The 23,724-nt window shown below is 37.3% G+C and overlaps 1 protein-coding gene across 6 annotated transcripts in view; it reads right to left on the minus strand.

Annotated features, from left to right (window-relative positions):
* Positions 1–2,051: 2,051 nt before the first annotated feature.
* Lim1 (LIM homeobox 1) overlaps positions 2,052–23,724 on the minus strand; it is a 43,278-nt gene continuing 21,605 nt past the window's right edge. For 4 of the 6 annotated variants that reach the window (XM_083084194.1, XM_083084187.1, XM_083084177.1 and 1 more), the window contains 6 exons: positions 14,232–14,464; positions 10,082–10,309; positions 7,353–7,594; positions 5,876–6,161; positions 5,067–5,255; positions 2,052–3,237 (listed from right to left, as the gene is read on the minus strand). In XM_083084194.1, the coding sequence (XP_082940320.1) occupies positions 3,098–3,237; positions 5,067–5,255; positions 5,876–6,161; positions 7,353–7,594; positions 10,082–10,309; positions 14,232–14,464 (1,318 nt within the window). In that variant the 3' untranslated portion in view covers positions 2,052–3,097. The remainder of the gene's footprint in view (positions 3,238–5,066; positions 5,256–5,875; positions 6,162–7,352; positions 7,595–10,081; positions 10,310–14,231; positions 14,465–23,724) is intronic. The other 2 variants (XM_083084211.1, XM_083084202.1) reach the window with 2 other exon arrangements.

A 23,724-nucleotide genomic window follows, 5' to 3' on the forward strand; every position in this document is an offset into this window, starting at 1 on the left:
GAAGGACGTTCGCTGGACCCCCGGGGGCGCAGAAACACATCAAAATCGAATTCACCAGATGTCCAGGCCGATACGACGAGGCGCACCCTCCTCTTTTCCTTTCCTCAGGACAACGACGCCAGGATCCGCTAACGACGTCAGGGCGACGCCGGTCGCAGATGTGTTTACGGCCCGCGATTTGGGAAGGAAAAGGATTTGGCTCGCCACCTGAGCTCGCCCTCTTTCATCAAGAACATTTCTCTTACAAGGAAAAGAATAAAAAAAAGATAAACAGATAGAAATAACCGAGAAGCTGATAGTCAAAATAATAATTTATCTAATTATCAATGTAATTGTTATTTTAATTGAAAAATTTTTGATGGAATAATTGCGAGGATTATATTTCAATCAAATATAGAAATAATTTTAAATATTACTGCGCACGAAAGATGTTTTTGATATATTTTAATCATTTCTCTCTTAAAATTGCTTTAGAAATATTACATATTATTTATATAATTTTCTAAAATAATTTTAAATACATATTTATTATATACATAATAAATACATATATAGTGATTTTAGAAAAAGGATTTAAATTTAAAAATTTGATTACACAATATTTTGTAATTTTATCGATTCAATATCAATATAATTTTTATCAAGATAACGATTGCTGTGGAAATTACTTGTAAATCAACAAGAAAATAAGAAACGTTGTGAATGCCACGCACATTTAACGAATTTTCAGCAAAATTTCAACGATGGATTTGCAGACGAACGTTGGCATTGTTATTTGTAATTCTGTTACGTCATCATACGCGGCGAGTGTGTACCTGCTTTTCGCTTTAAATTTTTCCGCGCACGTCATTTCAGTATTTAGCCAGATTGCCTTTTGAATAAGTCCAACGCGCTTTTTGACGCGCGAAAAAAGCGCCCGTTGCGAACTGGCAGACACGCAGCGTATACATTTAACATAGCGTAACGTGGTGTAACGTAATGTGGCACACTTGATTGGCGGCATATAAACGCGACAACTGCATACGAAAGCTGCCCAAAGCGTATGCAAAAATATACAAGAAATCTGACATAATTTATAAACCTATCTCGAAAATTACAGAAAATTGATTTTAGTTTAAAATTATTGAATTATGACAAGCGCACAAAAATTTTTTTGGATCTCTCTATCATGCAAATATATTTTGTAGCATCGATTTCATAAAAATAAAACACATGTTTGTTATTTAATATCTTTGATCATCTCGTTGTGACAACCAGTATCTTTTTTTTCATTCAGTTAAAGAAACGACTTAATTTATGCGCTACTAGCAAGTATATCAGACTGTCTCCGACAACTTTCTCGATCCCTAGGCATATAACCATGCCACTGTATCGAATTCGTGGTCAAGTATCGCTGCTCATTAGGATAATGTCACTGAAATCGACGTGATGACAGTGACAAGTTGAACGACGTCTGTCGACGGCAATAAGTACGGAAATCGAAGACAGCGTGACACGTAATAAAAACGTAAATAGTTACTTACCTCATTAACTTTCGTCGTCAAGGGTACACTTGCGGCCGATCGCTATCTCTATCCGATAATAGTTACACACGTATTTCTCATTAACATAAAGCGAAGGATTTGTCGCATCGATAATGTTGCAAATCTTGATCGATTAACTACGACGAAGATAACCATTGCTGACGCGATGGATTCTAAGTAGAAAAGATCGATTTCACTTAATCTTGCAAATAATTTAGTCAATTATCAAGAATTTGTAAGATATTTTTGTAAGGATCAATCACCAATTACTTACAAAAATAGTACGAAATTAAACTTGTAATTTAAAAACTTAATTTTTTAAATTTAAATGTGTAATTCAATTTAAGATTTTAATTTAATTCGATGGGTAGTCTTTAGAAAAATGACGATATGTTACATTTTCATTAAAAAAATCAAATATGTAACTATTCTATTCTATTCTATTTTTTTGACATTGCGACATCATTCATCCAGTTGAAGAGAAACATCATACGGTGGTCAGAAGGAAGTGAAATGCACAGCTCCGCATACGGAAATACGAGGTGGTTTATTATAATAATATTTATAATCGTTATGCGTCGCGGCGGCGCATCTCTTTCTCGATCTGCCTTACTCGGTGTATTGTGTGTTGTGTCACGATACACATATATTTATTTCCGGTGTGTCGTTTAATGAGTAAGTCCAGCGCAAATCGGCTCGCGCGCATTTCAGCAAAGAGAGAGGACAGAGAGTGTTTCTGTGTGTGTTTTTTTTCTTGCGTGTGTATTTACATCAATCTCGCCGCCTTAACAGATACAAAAAAAATTACACGTTTCCTATTTATATTTATACTTTAATGATAATATTAGTACAGCAGTGTTCCAAATGTCTGTGTATGTCTGTGTATACGCGAGCGCGTGTGACGTTGCATGTCATATGTGTGTCTAGCGATTCACGTTTTTATCAGGTGTACAACAGCAGTTATCTACAGGGTGTTTTCAAAATAACGTCAAAAAAAATAATCAACAGGGAGGGTACAATATTACACGATAGGGACCTTCGAATTTTATACACAATAATAATATAATAATTAATAATAATAATTAATAATAATAATAATAATAATAATAATAATAATAATAATAATATTAATAATAATAAAAATAGAGTAACATCGACGTTGCGGCGCCGAGATGCGTAATAATAAAGATAATAGCGTTGACTGCACAATAACCGTGAATCAAGGCGCTCGGACAAACGCTTCGCGCGCGTGTCTGTATCTTACAGAGAGAAAGAGTCGACGAGTGAGAAAGATCGATAGTGTCTCGATCGAGTCAATCGTAAAAGAGAAAGAGGAGACAAAGAAGACGACAGAAAGAAAAAAAAAAGAATAGAAAGAAAGGAAAAGCAGCGGAGCGCCGAGCCTTCCGTCGCCCTCGGACGCGAAATCGCGTTTCGCCGCCGCCGCCGCCGTCGCCCCCTCTCGCGCTCCCCGCTCTCTCAGCGGCGATCTCACGATTCCATTCGCTTTTTTAGGCGTGCGGGCGGAATTATTATTATTATTATTATAAGGGACACGTTAATTAAAACTCGTACTACCAGGCCAGCCCTTCGCTTTGCATCTGGTGCGGCTCCAGGAATCCGCCGGCCGCGACCCCGCCACCACCGCCGCCGCCGCCGCCTCCTGGCCCGCCGCTGCCGTTCCCGCCGCCGCTCGGATTACCCTGCGCACCACCTGGGAACAAGCGAACGCATACGGCGTCGATGCCAATTAAGATTTAAATCCCACAACGCGACGCGATGCGATGCGACCCAACGGGTCAGCCCAACGGCCGGAAGTCCCGCGAAAGTCGGCGAGACAATCCGCCGCCGGCGGTTTATAAATATTAATATACGATCTCGCGCGCGATAAAAATGTGTTACGTTTAATATTTCTTACATAAATTCAACCACTTTTCTGACAACATAATTGCTCGACTCTCTTTTTCGACCTTATTTATTGCAAATTTGTAATATTTCTCGTACAAAGGACAGTGAAAACGGAAAAACTTGGTCAGCCATAAAATTCGAGTTTCACTATCTTCGAGTTTCACATACACATACACATATAATATCATTATTTTTGTAAACTAATACATGTATGTGTATATGTTATGTGTATTATTATAAATACTATATATTTTTTGCTTATAAAATGTAGCATTAAATATATATATATATATGTCGAAAAATTCATTATAGAGAGGCATATTCTCAATTTCAATACAAATTACAATATCAAAATCAGGAATTAATATTTTGCAAATCTAGAAATATACCTGCATTTCTGCCTTTTTATCCAAAATAGATGGGAATTGTATTCCTATATATAAAATTTGAATTTTAAAACTTTTTCTCATTATAAAGTTGCGATTTTGGATTACGCTCCTTTGATAAAACCTTCATCATGTACTCATGTGTATCTATGTATATTTTACTCATTAAAATATTTAATGCTACATTTTTATGAATAAGAAATACTGTAAAAATATCTCTATCCTTTAAACTAAAAACTTTCCAAACTCGAATTTGAGCTCACAGAAGCCACGTTAAACGCTAAACATCTCGCCTTATAAATATGATAGTTATTAATGCCATTATCGCGCTAACTATATTTTCTTCAACATTATTTAATGATATATATGATTTGATTGATACGTCAGTGACAGCGGATAAGGCATGTATGTAGAAGATCTGACGCAAGTTGGAAAATATAGTTTTAAAATTGGATATATCGCAAAAGGTCACGCTGTGATTGTCAGATCTCAATTATCCGTATGACGGGTTTCGAAGGAAATGACATTCACACTGCCGTACTTTGTTGCAGAAAATTCTACTTAGATAGAAGTCCCTCGCACGCGTATCCTTCGTGCACGAAATAACATCGCGACTGTGTGAATAATAGCGCGATGCAATATAATAAAAATGATACCGTGTGCGAAAGGTTAACAGCAACGTGTAATTTTCGTTTCAACGTGAAACGTTGAATGGCGTGAAACAGTTTCGATTCGATACCGCGAGACTAAAGCGTTTCTAATTAACACGACACGGCATGTTCGATCTAACAAAGATGTGCATAATAAATCGTCACGAATAATCGTCACGAAATGGCGTTGCGAATATTATACAATCTTTCTTTTCCGACAATGAATTTGTTCAAAATTACAAAAAATTAGGTTGTTCGGTGTTGAGAAAAATAATTAAAACGAATGTTAACATAAAAATTGTATATAGAAAGAGCAAATATATATATATTATATTTAGAAAAATTACGATTAACATTTAAAAATAGACACTTGCAGAATATTAGTCTGTAAGAATATTTCAATTTTCTTAAAGCGATTTGCGAATTAATGGCCGCATCGCCATCCGGCATCACGAAAATAACGCTAATATATCGGTGCGAGAGCGCAAACATAAAGTTCGCTCGCGGGCAGGCTCGGCACGATTGAGGTAGATCGGCGATCACGATTCGGTCGGTTTTTCGGTGGTAATGGCTTTGGCGGGGATATTTCCCTCTCTTACCTGAAGGTGCCAGGAACTCTCCGGGACTGCCGCCGGTGGGTGCAGGGGGCCCCTGTCCGGGGGGCCCCGTGAGAAATTCCGGAGGGCCGCCCCCCGCGCCCGGAGGTGGATACTCCCCTGCCACCGCCACTGCCGCTGCCATGCCCGCTAAACTGGCCGGGTCCAGGCCTGTCAGAAACAGATTACGTACTGCTCTCAGAGAGGATCGTATCCGCCCGGCCATCTCCGAAACCGGCTGTCATAATTATCGCGGGGGCCTACCTACTTGATTCGGGGTTTATTATAATTACGCGAGATTTTCTGGGACTAGACTCTCGGGCTCCGGTTTTCGGCGTAGATCGGCCGTTTTTGCTCCAAGTGGATCTTTCGAGGCAAACGGAGGGCGGTTTCTCGCAATTTTTTGTAATATCAAAATAAAAAGCAATAAGATTCTAGAAAAAATTTTAATGCATGACATGATATAAAGAAGAGGAAATAAAAAATAAGATCAAAATCACTGGTGGTTTTTGTTTGAAACATTTGTTTGACATCGTTATCTTATACCGTATTAAATATTTTCGGAGCTCTCGCGATTTTTTATTTATTTCAAGTGCAAAAGGGATTTATTCGAATTTATTCTTAAGTATAATAAAAAGAAAATATGCTAACAAGACTAATAGTGAAAAGTCGAGTTGTTCTGTGGCTAAAACGATCGCCTGTTAATCGATAGACATAGGTTGATTCCGTGCTATTCTCGCAAGTTACATTCAGAGTAGGACTTATATTATTCTTCCGTGATGTAAATAAATCAAGGGAAAAGAGAGACTTACCTGGATTTCCCGTTCCGGCGAAATGCGGTCCGTGCGGATGCGGGGGCGGATGAGCGCCGAAGAACTCGTGATGAAAGGCCACCGGACCGCCATAACCGAATTCAAATTTGTCCGGGCCGAAGTACGGAAAACCTGGCGGCGGGCCATCCTCGCCGCCGAGAGCACCCGGATTTAGGTTCAGCGGGAAGCCACGCATCTTGCGCGAACCTCCGAAGAAGGGGTTCCTGCCCATCGACGTCAGCTGCTTCAGCCTACGCTCCTTACTTCTCTTGTTCTGGAACCAGACCTAGAAGCAACAAGCGGACAGACCGGCCGCCGAATTTAATCGCTGAATTATTTAACGACGGTCGATCTCTTCTCTTTTCCCCGTCATCTTTCAATTTTCGCATATTTATCTTGTAATTATGAATCTTGCTCAAATAGATATTAAAATACTACACACATTTTCTTAAAATTTTAAAGTATTCATTCTCTTTTTCTTCTTTCCGTATTGTTACTGCTATATAAACTATAAATATTCTCTTTTCGATTATATTGTAGATACCCAGTATATTTTAAACTACTCTATTTTATTCTTTTCTTTGTATTCCAGGACCCACAAAAAAACCATGACAAATAATTTTTTATCGGCGATAAACTGCAATTTTACCGGTGGCATTGTCGCGAAATTATTTCGCGGTAAATAATATGATGTCACTATGCCAAGCAAATTATTCTCTGGCAAATGATTTGTCGACGCATTTTTTTTTCTTGTTGATAGCGGATAACATTTTTTAGCATAGCTTCGCTTTTAAACGTAATTTAGACGACGGCTGCATAAAAGCATCATATTTTCTTCGTGCTGATAATAAAAATCATCATAATAAATATTTTTTAATATCAGATTTTCCGTTTCGATATTAGTAATGATAAATATTATAAAGATAAATACTATAGTATTTATAAAAATAACAAATTAAGTATTTATACAAATATAGTATTTACAAAAATAACAAATTAAGAATCATACAAACAGTAACACAACAAAATATTTAATAATAAACAATATAAATTATTATTAATTAATACTAATTCCAAAATTTGATTGAAAATTTTTAAAGTCTCTTATATATATTCTGAGGATAATAAAACCATTGTTCTTTTTTAAAAGTATTTGTTTCAATATTGATTTTTTCTATAAAAATAAAAAAATTGAAAATTGTACAAACGATGCACTTAAATATTTAATAACAAATAGAAAATAAATTGAGAAGAGAGAAGAGCACGAATTATCATTTATATTCTTATTCTCAAATTAATTCTAGCGAAATTTCAACAAAATTTTCACTCGAAACTTAGTACCACGAAATTTAGTTAAAATTTACTGCAATCATTATATATATAAAATTTAGAGCAAAAATGATGACTTAAAGAGAAGCAACCGACTTTTTCACCGCACAAATCACGAACGTGATGCGAGAGAGAAACTTTCTCTTACCTGTATGACTCTCATGGGCAGACCGGTCTCCTTCGCCAACTGTTCCCTGATGTGTCTGGTGGGCTTCGGAGTCGACGAGAAGGCCGTCTTCAGGATCTCCAATTGTTTCGCCTTTATGGTGGTCCGCGGGCCACGTCGCTTCGAGCCGGCCCCGCCGTCGCCGCTGCCACCGCCGGCGCCGCCGTCCGGGCTCTTGTTCTCTGTTTGGCTGTCCCTCGTCTCGGGATCGCCATCCAGGGAACCTTCAACCGATCAAAGCCGAGCTGCCGCATCACTATCGTATAATCACCGTCATCGTCACCACCTGAGACTTATAAAATTCGCCGAATTGCTACGACAAGCGCCAGCAAAGTTAGCCCCATTGCGAGAAAAGCTTGTATCTGTCGCGATAGCGAGTTTCGCAGACATGCCTATCGATTTTAAACACAATGGTAATTCTCAAAGAGATGAAGATATAACATTTCTGAGAGTAACTCTGTTCGCTTTCTGTTTCGTGAAACTCTTGAACCCAGTTGCATATTACACACACACATGTATACATTAACTAGAATTTATAAATATGAAACATGGCAATTTGTTTTCTAGATTATAATATTTTAATTATACATTAAACATAGATAAAGCAACAAAACTGATTTTTTTATTAGAAAGTTGGCGCAACTTGATCTTAATATTTGTACGCTTGTCATATATATAGAATTTTATTTTTGCGAAATAATCTTAAGTAGAAATAAAATATTAAAGCTTTGCTAAATTTAAAGAAATCGTTTTTTTCTATATTCCTAAATCCTAGCTGAATAGCTGCCAAGCTATTTATATAATTTACACAATTTACAGTGATAAAAACATGTCGGCCTCTGATGGGAAAAAAGGTTGACACAATATTTTCAACGTTACACCGCATTCGTTATACTCGGTCTATAGCGATGGGATAGTCGGTTTCTTAATCCTAAACTATGCGTATCCGCTGACGCGTGACTCGTCGGTAATCCAGAAATAACTTGTCATCCTGAGCCACGAGTCATCATTACATTACGGGAGTTTCTAAGTAACGCCCGTCAAGTTGCGATTGCCCGTACAGCAATACTGAAGCTATTTCAAAAAAACGCATTTTCGATCAGGAAATTTATCGTGTATATAAGCGCATACACCGGGTGTCTTTGTTACGCGAATGTAAACGGTCAAAAAATGATGGCAATGTTTCAATATCAAGGTAGCAAATTTTGACGTTGAAAGGTATTAAAATTTAGTAACGAAATATCACCGTTAACTTTTCCTGTAAATTTTATCTCACATATAATTTCTCAATTTATTTAATTTGTATCAATGTAAATTAAAAATTAAAATCATTAAATACCTAGAGGAAATAACGGAAATTTTAACAAATTGCGAGTAATTTCCGTTAAACGTTGAGGGACAATCGTTTGGTAAATTCACTGAAGTGATCACAGCTGAGAGGCTGAGAGCGCGGTAGGTCTGGGACACCCCGTGTATCCCGGTATCTTCATCGGCCGGATCGAGGTAACAACAATCGAAGCCAATCCCCCGGAAGCGATGCGAAACCCCCATCGGATTATCGTGGCTGCTGCCGCGCGCGCTGAAAGCCGTACCCCGCATACGCGTGCACACACGCACATGCATATATAAGTATCTCGACTCTCCATAGTAATCTATACACACGTATATATGATGTATATATACCGAGTAGGTAGGTCTTAACCACGGGACAAAGAAAATGTTTGGACAGTGTCACACTGCACAACGAGAGGCCACCCCTCGTGAAGACACCCGCTCCCTCCCTCTTTGAAACGAGATGTTTGTGTGCGCGTATAATGTATACGAGACCCACGCGAGGAGGGTTAGCCTAGGCGATGTATATAGCTAGGACCGATTGTTATATGCGCGATAAAAGAGCAGGAGCCATATAATAGCTCGATGGCTTCTCCTGCGTCGTCCCTGATGACATCGCGACGCCGCGAATTCGTACCCGCGAGATTGTGGGGTGACGTGGTAATGCGTGGCTCCGAGGGTGGTTCGATTGAGTCGATTGCTCTTGATCGAGTTTCGAGGACTTGCGGAAAAACTTACGAGTTTTAGTTCACTTGCCGATATGTATACATATGTGTGTGCGATGTACACGTGAAATGTCGAGATGACAGCTTATGTTAGATATTTCACGCGTGTGTCCTTCACGTTTGACTATTTGATATTGACTTTCATAATCCTTTGTGTTACTCTTTTATGACATTTATCTCTCAACCTTTACGTTTTAGATAACAAAGATGTTTTTTATTCTGTTCAAAGGCAGTTGCTGCATAAAATTATCATAAAAAAATATCTATCTTAATGTTAAAATATTATGTTTATATATCGTTTATACAAAAGCGATTAAAAGGATTAAAGACAATTTTCCAAACTATTGAAAAAAAAATCTTTATTATATCTAAAAATCCGTGCATTTAAAAAAAAAACACAATATTTAATACAAATTTTTTTCAAACAAGTTTCACTTGTAAGAGATAATGAGTTTAATTTAGATGAATAATTTTTTTAATTAGGAATGATTTAATTTAGCACGATACTAAATTTTCTTCACGCAAAGGTTATAAAACTAGTATTTTTACGTCAAAAAATAACTTTCAATAAATATTTCTTTTTAAAAAACCGCACAGATTGTTTTGTCTCATCATCGTAATTATGATATCTTTTGCAAACAAGTCAGAACTTACCTTGATCCTCGGAATCCTCCTGCTTGCAGGGATCGCTTCCGAGAGGTAGTTCACCACCATGGCCGACGGTCTGGTCGCCGGGACCACCTGGGCCAATGTTATGGGGTCCCAGATGAGCGCCGCGAACGGCCGGCTCGTGATGATGATGATGAGCACTACCGTCCTCGTCCTCGTCTTCCGATCCTGAGCCCATCAGCGAGTCTCCTCCTGCCGACAGGTTGGACGGTTCTGCTCGTGAACGACGCGAGACACCGACCTTTTTAATAACATTGACGAACGAATCGCCGATTTTTGGAAACAACCGCGATCGATTCCATATGCACAAATTATCGCTATTCGCTTTTGCACAGAAGCGAAACGGAAACCTCGTCGATAAAGTATCTTGTGCAATAATAACGATTGAAAATATATCTAATTATTATTATAATCTCAAATTAACAAAATTGGAAACTAATTTTTTTTCGTGACATGAATAAAAGAAATTTTATTTGCAATTTTACTTAATAATCGAAAAGTTATTTCCGTTTCTGTGTAATTGCGAAGGGGTTATTCTTTTCAAAATCAGCGATTCCATTTTTCAGTAAACATGCAAATATAGATTAGTCGTTGTATATATAAGTATTATAGCGATGTTTTAATGTAAAAACAGCTCAATTCGCAGTTTTTAATTGGCGTTCAATTATATTTTTTCGCTTAAAAGAAGAGAGATTACGTTTGCCGACGGCAGGGACTCTACTATACGAGATATATATAAAGAAGAATCGATTTTCCTTCGATATGTAATCGATGTTGACATTTATAAGTAGCATAATTAGAAATAAAAAATTTTTCTTCTAAAAATAAATAAATATTAATGCAATTATTTTACAATTTATCAATATTGTTTTTGTTCTCAAGAGAAAAATATATGATTATTATAATAACTGAAAACAATATTCGAAAACTTTAAATGCATAAACAATTCCATTTTCTTAGCATTAGGTTTAATTGATGTATATAGTTACTTTAATTGTAAAATATATCTGCGAGCGACCAGTAGTGTTTTTAAGAATCGGCTACTGGTACCTTTCGCATTTAATAGCGGTGTTTCGCTCGAAATGTTTTCAAGCGCAATATATTTTACGATGGGAACCGCCGAAAAAATGGCGATAGGTGTCTCCGGATATTAATCGTCTTTACGAACATAATTATCGTGCTCTCAGGGCTCGCGCCGCCGAGAGAGAGAAGGATGGCCGCGGATTCGACAACCGACAAATGGCCGAGCGGATGGCAGAGATTAATGTTGAAAAAGTGTCGAGCATCAAGTCGGTCATGTCGTTTAATCATCGGCCCGAAATCATTCTGAAAGCTCGCGTCAACATTCTGCCCCCAGTTGCGCATCAAATTCGTTCTCCACGCGATAAAGATTTCGAGCGGTACCTCATACTTGCTTTCATTGTTCCCTCCAGTTATTCATAATCAGTATTTAAAAAACATGCTAGTAAAAAATAATTAATATAGAAGAAAAAGACAATAGAAAATAGATACGAAATGAATTTGTGCAATTCCTGGCTCTAACTAAAAATCCGCATAGCTAAAATAAAATAAAATTTTCTCTTTCTATTCGTATCTATTCTCTATTGTCTTTTACTATATTAATTATGTTTACCATGTTTTTTAAATACCGATTATTTTTTTATCATTCTAAATTTTTACGTTATTTTGTTTGTATGATCTTTCTTGTCACTCTTCCGTCAATTATGATATCGCGCGTGCTACTTTATTCTTATTTTATTTTATATTATTTATGTTTGATTACATGCTAGTTCATTTTGTTTCATCTTTTTGTTATTTTGTTATAATAGCTAATCCCTTTCCGTGAAATCTCTCCATGTCGTTCCCGTCAGAAAATCATGAAATCCTTCGGCGAAGGCATCGTTTCGAGGTGACACTTGACGCGGCTTACGGATCCGCTCCTGGATCCGCAGGTATGCGCCCCAGGGCCCCTTACGCCCCCCGACGCCAACACATCGACGACGATGACGACGGTACGCAACGCGAAACTCATCGACGACGAGTCGGCGGGCCAAATCGGCCGCGGCCGAGGCGTAAATCATTTTCGTGGCGCTCTCTCGCGCTCGCGTCGGCTGTCCCACGACATTGTCTCACGTACGGCGAACACAACGCGGCGCATCGAGGCCCCGAGAGAAAAAGGCGATCGAGCGAGGAGAGAGAAGAAACGGGTTGTCGGGGCGTTTTGCGGTTTCGGCGTCGGCAACGGAGCGACAAAAGGTTCGCCCCCTGCCTAACGACCTTTCGGTTTTCGTTTCACGGCTTATATACGAGTGAGGCCCTCGTGAAACCGAGCCGGCCCGCCGTCTCTCTCGCTCCTTCTCTCTTTTCGACCGGTGGTTGACGGTGGCATACGCGCCTGGCTGTTTTCACAGCTTGCCGCTTTCTCTCCCTCGCTCTCTTTCTCTCTCAGGGTAGAAACCCCCGTGAAAACCTGCCCGCTCCCCTCTATCCACCGATCCACCGGTCCTCTTTTTTTTTAGACTGATCCTGACTCCGTGAAATCTGTGGCGGCGTGCGCGTTGAACTGTGACCCCCTCGACCTCGCCGCTCGAAAAAATAAATCCCGAAATTTTCAAGCACATCGGATCTTGCCTTTGTTCGTAAGAATGCATGAATTTAATGGAATATTGAACTTTTTCATTTTAATATCACAAGTAACGGAAATATCGATATTTTTAATAATTTTGATTTGCGCACTTTTTTCACTTAAAACAAGTGTTTTAACATGAATATATATTTTTAACGCCAATGTTCCTTTTGTTTCAACGGCATGGAAACGTCGTGAGAGCATCGGCAGCCTTTTGATTCCCCGGTCAAAGAGCATCGAAATCGAGATAGGCTGCTTCTTCGGGACTTTGACATCGGCGAGCGGCGGCTAGCGCGATAATTTATGATGACCCCTCTCTTTCTCGCGATGGATAAAATTATTTATCGGCAGCGGGAACGGAAACGACAGAGGTGATCGTAAAATGCGCCCGAGATCGAACGCGAGAGACCCCGAGGGGGGCGTGCGAGGTGCTGTCGCGATAATACGCCCTTCTCCTCGTTTTCTCTGGACAGCAACGGCGCCGCGTTCCGGTGACAGCCGCGCGAAGATCGATATAATGGAAGGCGATTGTGCGTTGACTTTGTTTGCGCGCCGAGCCGAACCGAGCGTGTGCTAAATGCGATTTCGCGCGAATTTTCGTGCCGCGATCGATCGGCCGCGTGCCGCTGACAGCCACGTGCCACGTCGAAATCGTGGCGTAGCAACTCGCGCAACGTATTCAGGCCGACCCGTTTGAAAGACCGAAACTTAACCCATAAATATAATCAAAAGATTAATTTAGAGAGAGAGAGGGGGAGAGAGACTCGGCTTTTTTATAATATCTCAATTTTATATATTTTAATCATATTCTATTAACGGAGGAAAAAAGAAATTTTATTAATTTACACAATAAATTCGGCATCAATTATAATAAATTAATCATGGCTTTTACAATTTTTTATAGTCTTTTTAACTATCACAATCTTTGTGAAAATATATTAAGTTTTATATTAAAATATAGATTAAATGTCCACGTCTCCGACAAGAAATTCAGAAATTATTTATTTGTGTATAATCATAAACAAGCTAAATATTTCTCGAATATTACAATCGTGTCATTGATGATTGGCGATCAGAAACAGCACCGACTAGTCTCGATATCGATTGGCAACAGAAAAGATAAACACAGAGAGATTGCATGGAAATTCTCTGGATGTAATAAGTTTCTTTTGAATTTAAATCCCGCGACAAATCGATTTGTAAATAAAGTGGAGAATGTGTACAAATGAACCGTGATACTTTTAAGTTTTACCTCTTCTTCGTGAATTTATTTTACTTTTTATATTTCGATTGCAGAGTTAATTATTAACTTTATTATTATTAATAAAAAAATAAACTTAATTATACATATTTTAATTTAATCTCTTAACACTCGTAATATAAATTTAAAATTTTAATTGTATCTTATCGCGATATTTATAAATAAATAAGATAACAATGAATCGAGCTGATTTTATTACGCGAGGTAATCGGAAAAAATATCGAAAGAGGGTGGTTTAAGCGACTCACCGTGATGACCGTGCACGTGATGCGTGTCCGGCAGCGGTTTGCCCGACAGGTAGTCCTGCTTGCAGACAAACTTGTTGTCGTCCAGGACATAGAGCTCCTCGCCGGTGCTCATCTGTTTCCGACACACTAGGCAGGTGAAGCAATTCAGGTGGAAAACTTTGTCTCTCGCTTTCCTCACGAGGTCCTGCGGGTTTATCCCTTGAAGGCAACCGCCGCACTTGGTACCGTATCGCCTAGAACATAATTCAGATTTATCGTTGGCGAGCCGATGAAAAGGAATATAATGAGCGCGTGGGTGTCTAAAGTGCTCGTTCTTGCACTACAAAGAGGTGTAAATTTTTCTCTTGAGCAATCATTTTAAAAATTCTAATAAGAGATATAAATATCATATACCAAAAATATACCAAAAATATAAAATACGAAAATGTAGATAAAATCTCGTAAGCAAGAATACACATCTAAAAAATAAATTATTACATCAACAACAATATTATGAATATTAACGAGTTAATTAAATTGCAAATTTTAATTTACTAGCTATGTTAACAAGAATAGGCGTGCTTACAAAATTTCATAATTAATAGTGAGATCGAAACATCGCTTGTCATCGATGTCATTAGCTGTGAGTTCACATTACAACGGAATTTCCGTGAAGCAAATTTTAAACTAGCTAGACTATAATCCTATTTAATTTTCCAATTTCTTTGAGAGAGACTTATCAAAGTTTTAGCGAAACTTCAATAAAATTGCCAGGGAAAGTTGATATTAAATGTAGAAGGTACCATGAGAGGTTGATCATTAAATATACCTGATTTCGTGATTTTTCACATTTTTTTCGCGAAGGCGTATTACATCGTGCGACGTTGTAATTTCATCGTGGCACGTTAACGCGAACCCTTAATCATTAAACCGCAAGTATCGCCACACACTGTGTTATTATCACACGTACGACGCAGTTCTCGACTTTTTCCTGAGGATGGATGCCATGGATCATATTTCGCAGCTCGATAACAGACTTTCTTCGAAAAATGGTACAACGCGTCCTTTCTTAATTTAATCCGCGAAATTCCGAAGCGATATATCAAAGTTATTCTCATCTACGAAAATAATTGATGCCCACAACGCATTCAATGAACCTCCTGACTATCGGAGTTAATATTAGAGCAGCAATACTCATCGAATGTGAAAGTTACAAGTTCTATTTGTGACTCTGTCGGACCGCAAACGCCGATGAAAGAAATACGGCGCTTTTAAAGAGATGGCGGTTTAATGCTCCGATCCGGCATAAAGAGAGTCGAAGGCCCTACCGTGTCGTAAAAAACGCACCGCGGGTTCGTCCGATCTTTTTTCTTCCTCGTTGAATCGTTAAGCGCCTTGCTTTTTTTTCAGACGTCTCGCTGATCTCTCGTTAAACGTTTCTTCTATTTCGCCGTTATTGTGCCGTTGCGTCATATCGCGAACTTAAATCGTAAAGGTATTACAACCGCAACTACAAAAAAAAAGAGCTTTATATATAAGGAGAGGATTACGAAATTATATTATAAAGTGAGGAAATATATTGCGAAATTATAGAATTAAATCGGAAAAGTATTCTAATAAGTAATAAAATCAAATAATTTTATAAAATACTACTGGAAATATATGTTCTAAAATTGTGAAATTATATTGTATGAAGTTATATATAATATGTGATTATATACGATCATTGAATCTCTTGAAAGTTCAAAATTATATAAAATTTAATTGTAAGATTAGAACGTAATATGATAAAATTAAATTAATAAAGAAAGGAACATAGGCAATTCTCTTCCGGGTGGCGCGTGATAGTTCGTGAATCAAGCCGGAACAATCGTCAAGCCAATACATCTCTGTAACTGTATCATTACGATGGCAGAAGCTACACTCTTCTAACTGGCAATCCAGATCGATCTAACTATAGCAATCACGCAATTAATTATAGCAATTAGCCAAGACCCTTAGGACTGGCGTGTTCCGAAGAACGAATGTCTCAATCGATCCCTTTCCCGACATCGTTTCGCCAATAATAAACAAGTTAAATGGAGATGGCAGATCGGAGAGATCACGAAATCGGTCGCTTATTAGCAATTCGGTAGGGCGATATTTATCGACTTGCAGTTTTTGATACTTTATAATTTACATCGATAAAAATTTTAAGCAGCATAAGAAACAAGTATATTATTTTTTTAATATAAAAAAATCGCGAAAACCTATTATAAATATTAAACATTTTTTTCTCGATTTATTATTGCCACAATTTATTTCTTTGTCGTGTTATATTCTAATATTGATATATATCTTATTATTTGATTAAAAAATAAATTTCTTTTATTATTATTCGATATCTTGATTCGAATAATCTTTTGTGAGCTTTGAACAAATAATTAAATTTCAAAAGTACCAATTATTTTCAGCGCATTTTTTGCATTCTGTCGTTTCAAAAATGCATTGAAAAGAATATTTAAAAATATTTGTAAGACTATTTTTTAAATATCTGAGATACATCAATATATTATATATATATCAACTCTCATACCAATATTTTTTAATTATTTTTGTTTAAAGATAATATCTATTTATCACTTCTAAAAATAAAGCTTAGATCTTATTTTTAGTAATGCGTCATTGTTTCAGTAATGTATTACTATCGCGCAATCAATCACAAAAAGTACAGAGCACTCATAAAGCAATGGCAATAGAAAACACATGTCGACAAACCGTGATTCGAACGCTACTTGAGAGTCATTGTTAGCCTAATTGTTCTCGGTGTACCTGATGGTGTGCGTATGCGTGCGTATCGACGTGCGTTTTAACGCACAATAAATCCCCGCGGAATCTTTTTCTATTGACTGTTTGTCGTACATCGTATCAAGCGACCCAATTCACCGGCGACTTTATTACCGTGGACGCCGACGGGAATGCAAGGTGTCTCGCCGCCGTCAAAGCAAAAATATACGCGACGATGAAATCTCGCACGGCTCCACATTTAACGGCGCTATCGTTTTAATCAATATTAACAAATTCATGAATCGCATGAATTGTTAAATCTCTGTAAACCGCCGTAATTGTTAACCGTTTAACGCACCGTTAATTCTCGGATGTACTGTTCAATTTTCGCCAATATTACGTACAACGTAATTTAAATCAACAAGAGGGTTTTTATATTGTGCGAATTAATTTGACAAGTATGGAGTATATGATAAAAATTTTAGTAAAATCGTATATACGTGACATTGGATGACTGATTTACCTTTAATGGAAGTTAAATAATTTAGCCAATAGACGGGAAAATGACGCAAATGACGAATTAAAATGCGGGCTAATCGAATTAATTATTAGAACGTTCCGCGAGCGATGATTGTGATAGTTAAATAAATACGTTTGATCGCATGCGTATCTTTTTTTTCGCGGAAAACGCTCATTCGATCTTAATGAATTTTCTCGCGATTCGTTTTAATATTAATTATCATCGCGCCGCCGCGTCTCGCGCAACCGGTAATTCGACACCGTCGTCATTTAACAGATGGATAGATCTCAAGCACGCGTGACGCCATTGATGGATCAATAATTATTCATCACTTTCGTCGCACCCTAAAGAACTAACGCAACGCGCAGCTTCTTTCTGGCCTACGTACCCGTTTTGCATACCGCGAGAGCGTTTCCCACCGCAGCCTTTACCACCTCTGAAATATTTTACGTTCCGCGGTTGATGTGCACTCGCGAAAAAGGAGAAAGAGAAAAAGAGAAAAAGAGAAAAAAGAGAAAGAGAGAGAGAGAAAGTTGTAGACGGAAAACGCGTCGTGTATCTCAAAGAGGCAGCTCTCTCTTTCTCCTGTCTAGGTGGAGCCCGGTCGCTCGCACACCGTCGGTGAATATCAAAGGTTGTGCTGCACGTGTCTGCTACATTGTATTCGCGTATTGCGCCGCGAATTGCCCACGTCGGGGTTTCATCGTCCATCGCGTGCTTAAACTCTCCAACTCTCTCCTCGTGGACCGTGATCTCTCATAAAAATGAACACCTCCCAACGCAAATCGAAATTACTTTTTATAAAAATTTATACACATACATGTGTACATATATGAACAAATAAATATATAAATGCGATATGTGAAAAATGCCTCATTTTGATTAATATTTTAAATTTCTTTAAAAAAAAAAATATTAAAAATATTGAATCGATATATTAATCAAGAAATGTAGATAGAAATATTCTTGAAATTTATTTCTTGTAAAATGTAGAAAAAAATATCTTAACCCATTCAGACCTGAATTTTTTCTGGTAATGTAAAAAATTATATATTATTATTATTATTATTATTATTATTATTTTATTATTATTATTTTTATTATTATTTAGTCCACCGAGAGATCGCAGGGAAACTAATTCTAAAAAATAACTATTTCACATGATTTTAAAGTTTTTGTGCATAATTATGTACATAGGGTCTGAATGGGTTAAAATCGCATCAAATTATGATAACCAAAAAAAAATAAAAAAAAAAAATAAAAACCGGATACGGTGATTACTGTTATCGGCGTGCCACTTTGCAACGCAAGTGTCGTACGGCTCACATCGTTCTGTAGAAAACAACAGTATGCAAAGAATCGTTAATTATTATCGTCGTTGCATAATTATTTTCGTGTCAAACATTTCACAAACCGCATTCCCGGCTCGGACCAGTCATCGCGATATCGATAAGCATCGATCATCAGTAAAACGTCACTCGATCAAAAATGTTTAGAATACTTTGATACTGATGTGAATATTTTTATCGATACTTCAATCGTAAGAATAGTTAAGAAACTAATTGAAGAAAGTAACATCAGACATTGGTCTTAAATTTTTCTCTGTTAACTTTAAAAATTAAGCAAACTTCTATTTTCAAGAATTAAATTTTGCGAGAAAAAAATATATTTTTTGTAGGAATAAAAAATTCCTACGCCTATCTCGTCTCTGATAGATTATCTCGAAAAATCTTTGAATTTACCGAACGCTGATCGATAGCGATCCCGCTCGGATTGATAACAAGAACGGGCAGTTTTCCACGCAGAGGTGAAGGGTGTATCGCCCCTTATCGATCAACACGGACGACGGATCGCGTGATTACGAGATGCGGCTCGGCGGGAGCGTCCTGTAATCAGCCGACCCCGGCGCACTCTTTCTCACCGAACTATCCATCAAGCTGTCCGAATTAACGCTCGCGATCCGAACAACGAAACTATCATCGCGGAAGCTGCGCGAGAGATGATCACGAGCGACTCTCGACGACGACGTGGACGAAAATGAGAGAGAACGACAAGGACAACGACGGCTGTCATTACGTTCCGCAGCTCGGTCTAATTAGAGGAATTATTTAATTGATCATAGTAATTACCCGCGACCGAACCGACTTCTGCAGGTGCAGCTTGGCGATGCGCTTGGCGATGCACTTCTTCCTATGCTGAATCTTTGTTCCCCATCCCTTTTTTTCTCTTCCAGGAGAAGACAGGTTCGTCCTCGTCGAGAGGAAAAAAGAGAAACCCCAAAAAAGAAGGCAGGCCGTAAAAATCATTAATAGAAAGGCTTACGTAGTCCCATGCGTATGTGTGAAGGGGAAGAGGAAAGAGAAAGAGGAACGAAACTCCTAGGGGCGGGAAAGAGTGGCAAGGAGAAACTGGGAGACTCCCTTAAAAAGGAGAGCGTAAAGAGTCCGAGTTGGAATTCCGGCATGGAGCAAGAAATATAGGACAGGCGCATGGGAAAAAAGAAAAGGGGTGTGCCCGGGGCGCGATTTGCCACGGACCCGACGAAACGCGTGTACGCGCGTCCGTGTGATACCGTGATGGACGGACGGACGGACAGATGGACAGACGGTGCGAGTCCCATGGATACACTATGGACAGTTCTAAGACGGACATTCGAGAGAAGGCTCCTTGTTATTCGTTTCTCTCGCGATACAGAGAATTATTTTGATCGTGCGAGTCATGATAGGGATGTCTAATAATTATTAGATAGATATATTCGCATTCCTAGATTCTCGAGAAAGAGGAACGATATTCAAAAAATATGATTTCATTTATTATTTATAGTTAATTTTAGACACAAATGTTTTTATATGTGATGTATATAATACATTCTTTTAATTTTTATCAAGAGATAATTTCTTAATTTAATTTAAAATAATTTAATTTTTTAATTTTTTATACTTTTGATATACGATTCTCATGTCTAAAACATAAATGTTAAATATAAAAATAATCGATATAAATGTTAAATATATAAATATCGATAAATCATATTTATTATACTAAGAGTTTTTGTATACTATTAACTATTTATATCATAATAATTTCTCCTATATTATATATAATACTGACACAGAAATAATTTTAAATCTTCTCAATAATCAAATTTGAATTTTGAAACTTCTCTGCGCTAAAGAATATCGTCTAAAAACGAATCGTCCAGCAAATCTCCACGTTTAAAACATGATGTTTCTCGTGTCTTAAAGCATCTCTTTTTTTATACAATCGTTCGAAGATTAGCTCGAAGATTAGCTTTGCCGAGGACAAGCCGGCTTTAGCTGGCGATTCGACGCAACGCGAAACCGAAAATAAACGCGCAGCGTGCGCGAAGCAACGCGGATAATCTTCCGCAAATATAACGCGCGGAGAAATAAAAGCGCGTTCGCGCGCGCGATGCATACATAACACGAGACATTTCATCGGTCTCTGGCTGCGCCGCGGGCACCGATATTTCAAGATACGATATTTCTCCCTCTATTTTTTTCTCTTCTTTTCCCTTTTTCCCTCCTCTTTAATCTCCCTTTGGCGTACGCTATCTAACATACGACAGCAGCAACGGGAAAGAGGGATCACCGGGAGGGACAGCACGATATAAATTTGCTCGACAATGCGGAACAGACAAGTAACCCTGCTACATATTAAGTAAGATCTCTTTACTCTCTCTCTCCTTTTTCTCCATAATTTTTATTATAATATATGTATGTGTTTCTAAATTATCTTTCAATATTTTTTATGAGAGATGATATCAATAAAATATTTCATATATCCTTTTTTCATAAACTGTTTGTCTTGTCTGCTCTTTAGTAACGTGACTTAGATAAATATGAATCTTATGAACCTTCATCAAATTTTTTAATAAATTCGTGAATTATTGTCTTGAATTTAGCTTTAAGAGAGAGAGAAAGAGACAAAGTTATATGCCTACAATTATATCAAGTTGTCAGCTATGTTGTATTTACTTTGTGCATAATCTCTAATCCGCCTTAATACAGATTTAATCCTAAAATGGAATAAATCTCTCTATCTATTTATATCTCATTATCTTCTATGCTTACGTTCTATTCATTCAATTAATCCGTTCATTACTGCGTAATCTGTAAAATTCTCATTTTTGAAATCTATGGTGAATATAACATAGAAGACATAGATAAATGAAAAAACATTATTTTATTCTTTTATTATAATTATTATTTTCTTCCTCAATGTTGTGTATGTTTGTGTGTGTACATATAAATAATATTTATAATTATATATAGTTATATTTTCCATTAAACATTATTGATTAAATCATTCTAGTTTAAAAAACAAAAATTTAATTTTTGATAAAACTTATCTTTCACAGTTCTAATAATGAAATATTTATATATATATATGTACACATAAAATAAAATTATGTAATTCTGTATTAAAATTGTCAACACAAAGAATCAACCCGATATTCCTCTCGTTCCTCGCGTTCCCGATTTTCTATCATGATCCCGCATCGAAATCTCGCGACGCGAAAGCTTATTCGCAGCACGATTGGAGCCTAATTAACGGAATCCAATTAGCGCACAATGCTCTTCCGCAGCACTGCGTTTTCTTCGGGAAAGCATTTCCCCGTTATCATAGGACGGGTTTCATCGTAAAGACTCATAACTCGTCGTTGTATTTTCGCCAGCTGAATTCGCGAGATACTTCGCGTGCCTGCTTATCGCTGGCGAATATTAATCCGTGAAATATCGACGATTGCAACGATTGAACCGTGACCACGCGTATCAACGAACTTATACAATGATCACAATACACAATGGATATATTTAGATGAAATGGAATATAAAATAAAAATGTATTATGCCTGTTCTAGTTTTCACACATAAGAATGGCTTCTTACTTCGGAACAAAGATAATGTCACTCAAACGGTGTGAAAAGTTTCGACGTGACGAAAGTTGCGGAAAAGTATATTCAATTGTTACAACTTTCAAGAAATAACAACACAAAGTTCAATTATAATAAAATCTCTGCTCGGCAAAATGTTATGAAATATTGTATTTTCATAGCTCGATGCAAAATTCGTTTATTTAAGAACAAAGCAATATTAATCTCTCTCTCTGTAGAGATATAATATAATATTATAAATATACAATATTTAATCTTAATCTTTTTTCCTTTTAAATATTTTTTTAAATTAAATACTTTCTAAATAAATTGTATCGGTTATATAATAAAAAGAGAGTAGAGAGATGCTTATAAAAATTAACGATATAAACATTTATGAGACAATCACTCATTTAAAATAACATTCTTAAAATTCTTACCGGAAATAATTCGAATTCTTCATCTGTTTACGCGCATAAAGAGGCCTCGCATTCATAATCTCTCCATGCCATGTTACAGCGAAATGTGGCTCATGTGTCTCGTTTTAACGGGGCGCGTAACGCGGTAAAAAAAAAGAAAAAAAAAAAAAGAGGACCTCTGCATAAAATTCCAGAGGCAGAGGCGATAAAGGATCTCTTCGAATTTAGGCCATTTCTCGTTCGTGCCTTCCCGCCTTCGTATAATCGCTTTTTCCCTTTTTTTTTGCTCTTTACCGCCGCATCTTTTTCGAGATATAATCGCGATAACGGATTGCATTTAGCTTTATTATAGTCCTGTCAATTATATATCATTATTCCATCGTTTTTTTTCAACCGGCTCGTTATCAGAGCATAGTAAATGGATTCGAATCGTTCCATTTTCTTTCGTCTCCTCTCACTCTTCCTCTGTCTTTATCTATCTTCACCGTGACTTTATTTCGCCGCACATTGTCAAGTTTGTTACCGACGATTATATGGTATTGCTTAAACATTATTTGGATTCGCGTTATTCCGGGATATTCCGACTGGATTCAAACTTTTTTTCCTTGCAAAAATGCGGTTGGCCCAATCAGGCCAGCATTCACCAACGCGACACACTTTACAGCTGTAAACCACTATAATTTTTGCAACTTTGGACCTTGTTGCTAGATCTACTATTATATACATTAGTTTTTCCCGCAAGAATCTAACAATGTTTCTCTTTTGTTGCCACATATAGTTCCTTAAATATTTCAAAGCACCGCGACGGAGAGACAATACCAGGAACAACCTAATCTTATTCATACGAGTGACTAATCATTCTCTCAGCTGTTTATGAATAAGCACGAGCGATTCATGCTAATCGCGAGTAAG

Source organism: Camponotus vicinus, unplaced genomic scaffold (assembly GCF_025532165.1).
Source record: "Camponotus vicinus isolate PSW18456_S1 unplaced genomic scaffold, iyCamVici1.0 SCAF_1, whole genome shotgun sequence".
NCBI lineage: Eukaryota > Metazoa > Arthropoda > Insecta > Hymenoptera > Formicidae > Camponotus > Camponotus vicinus.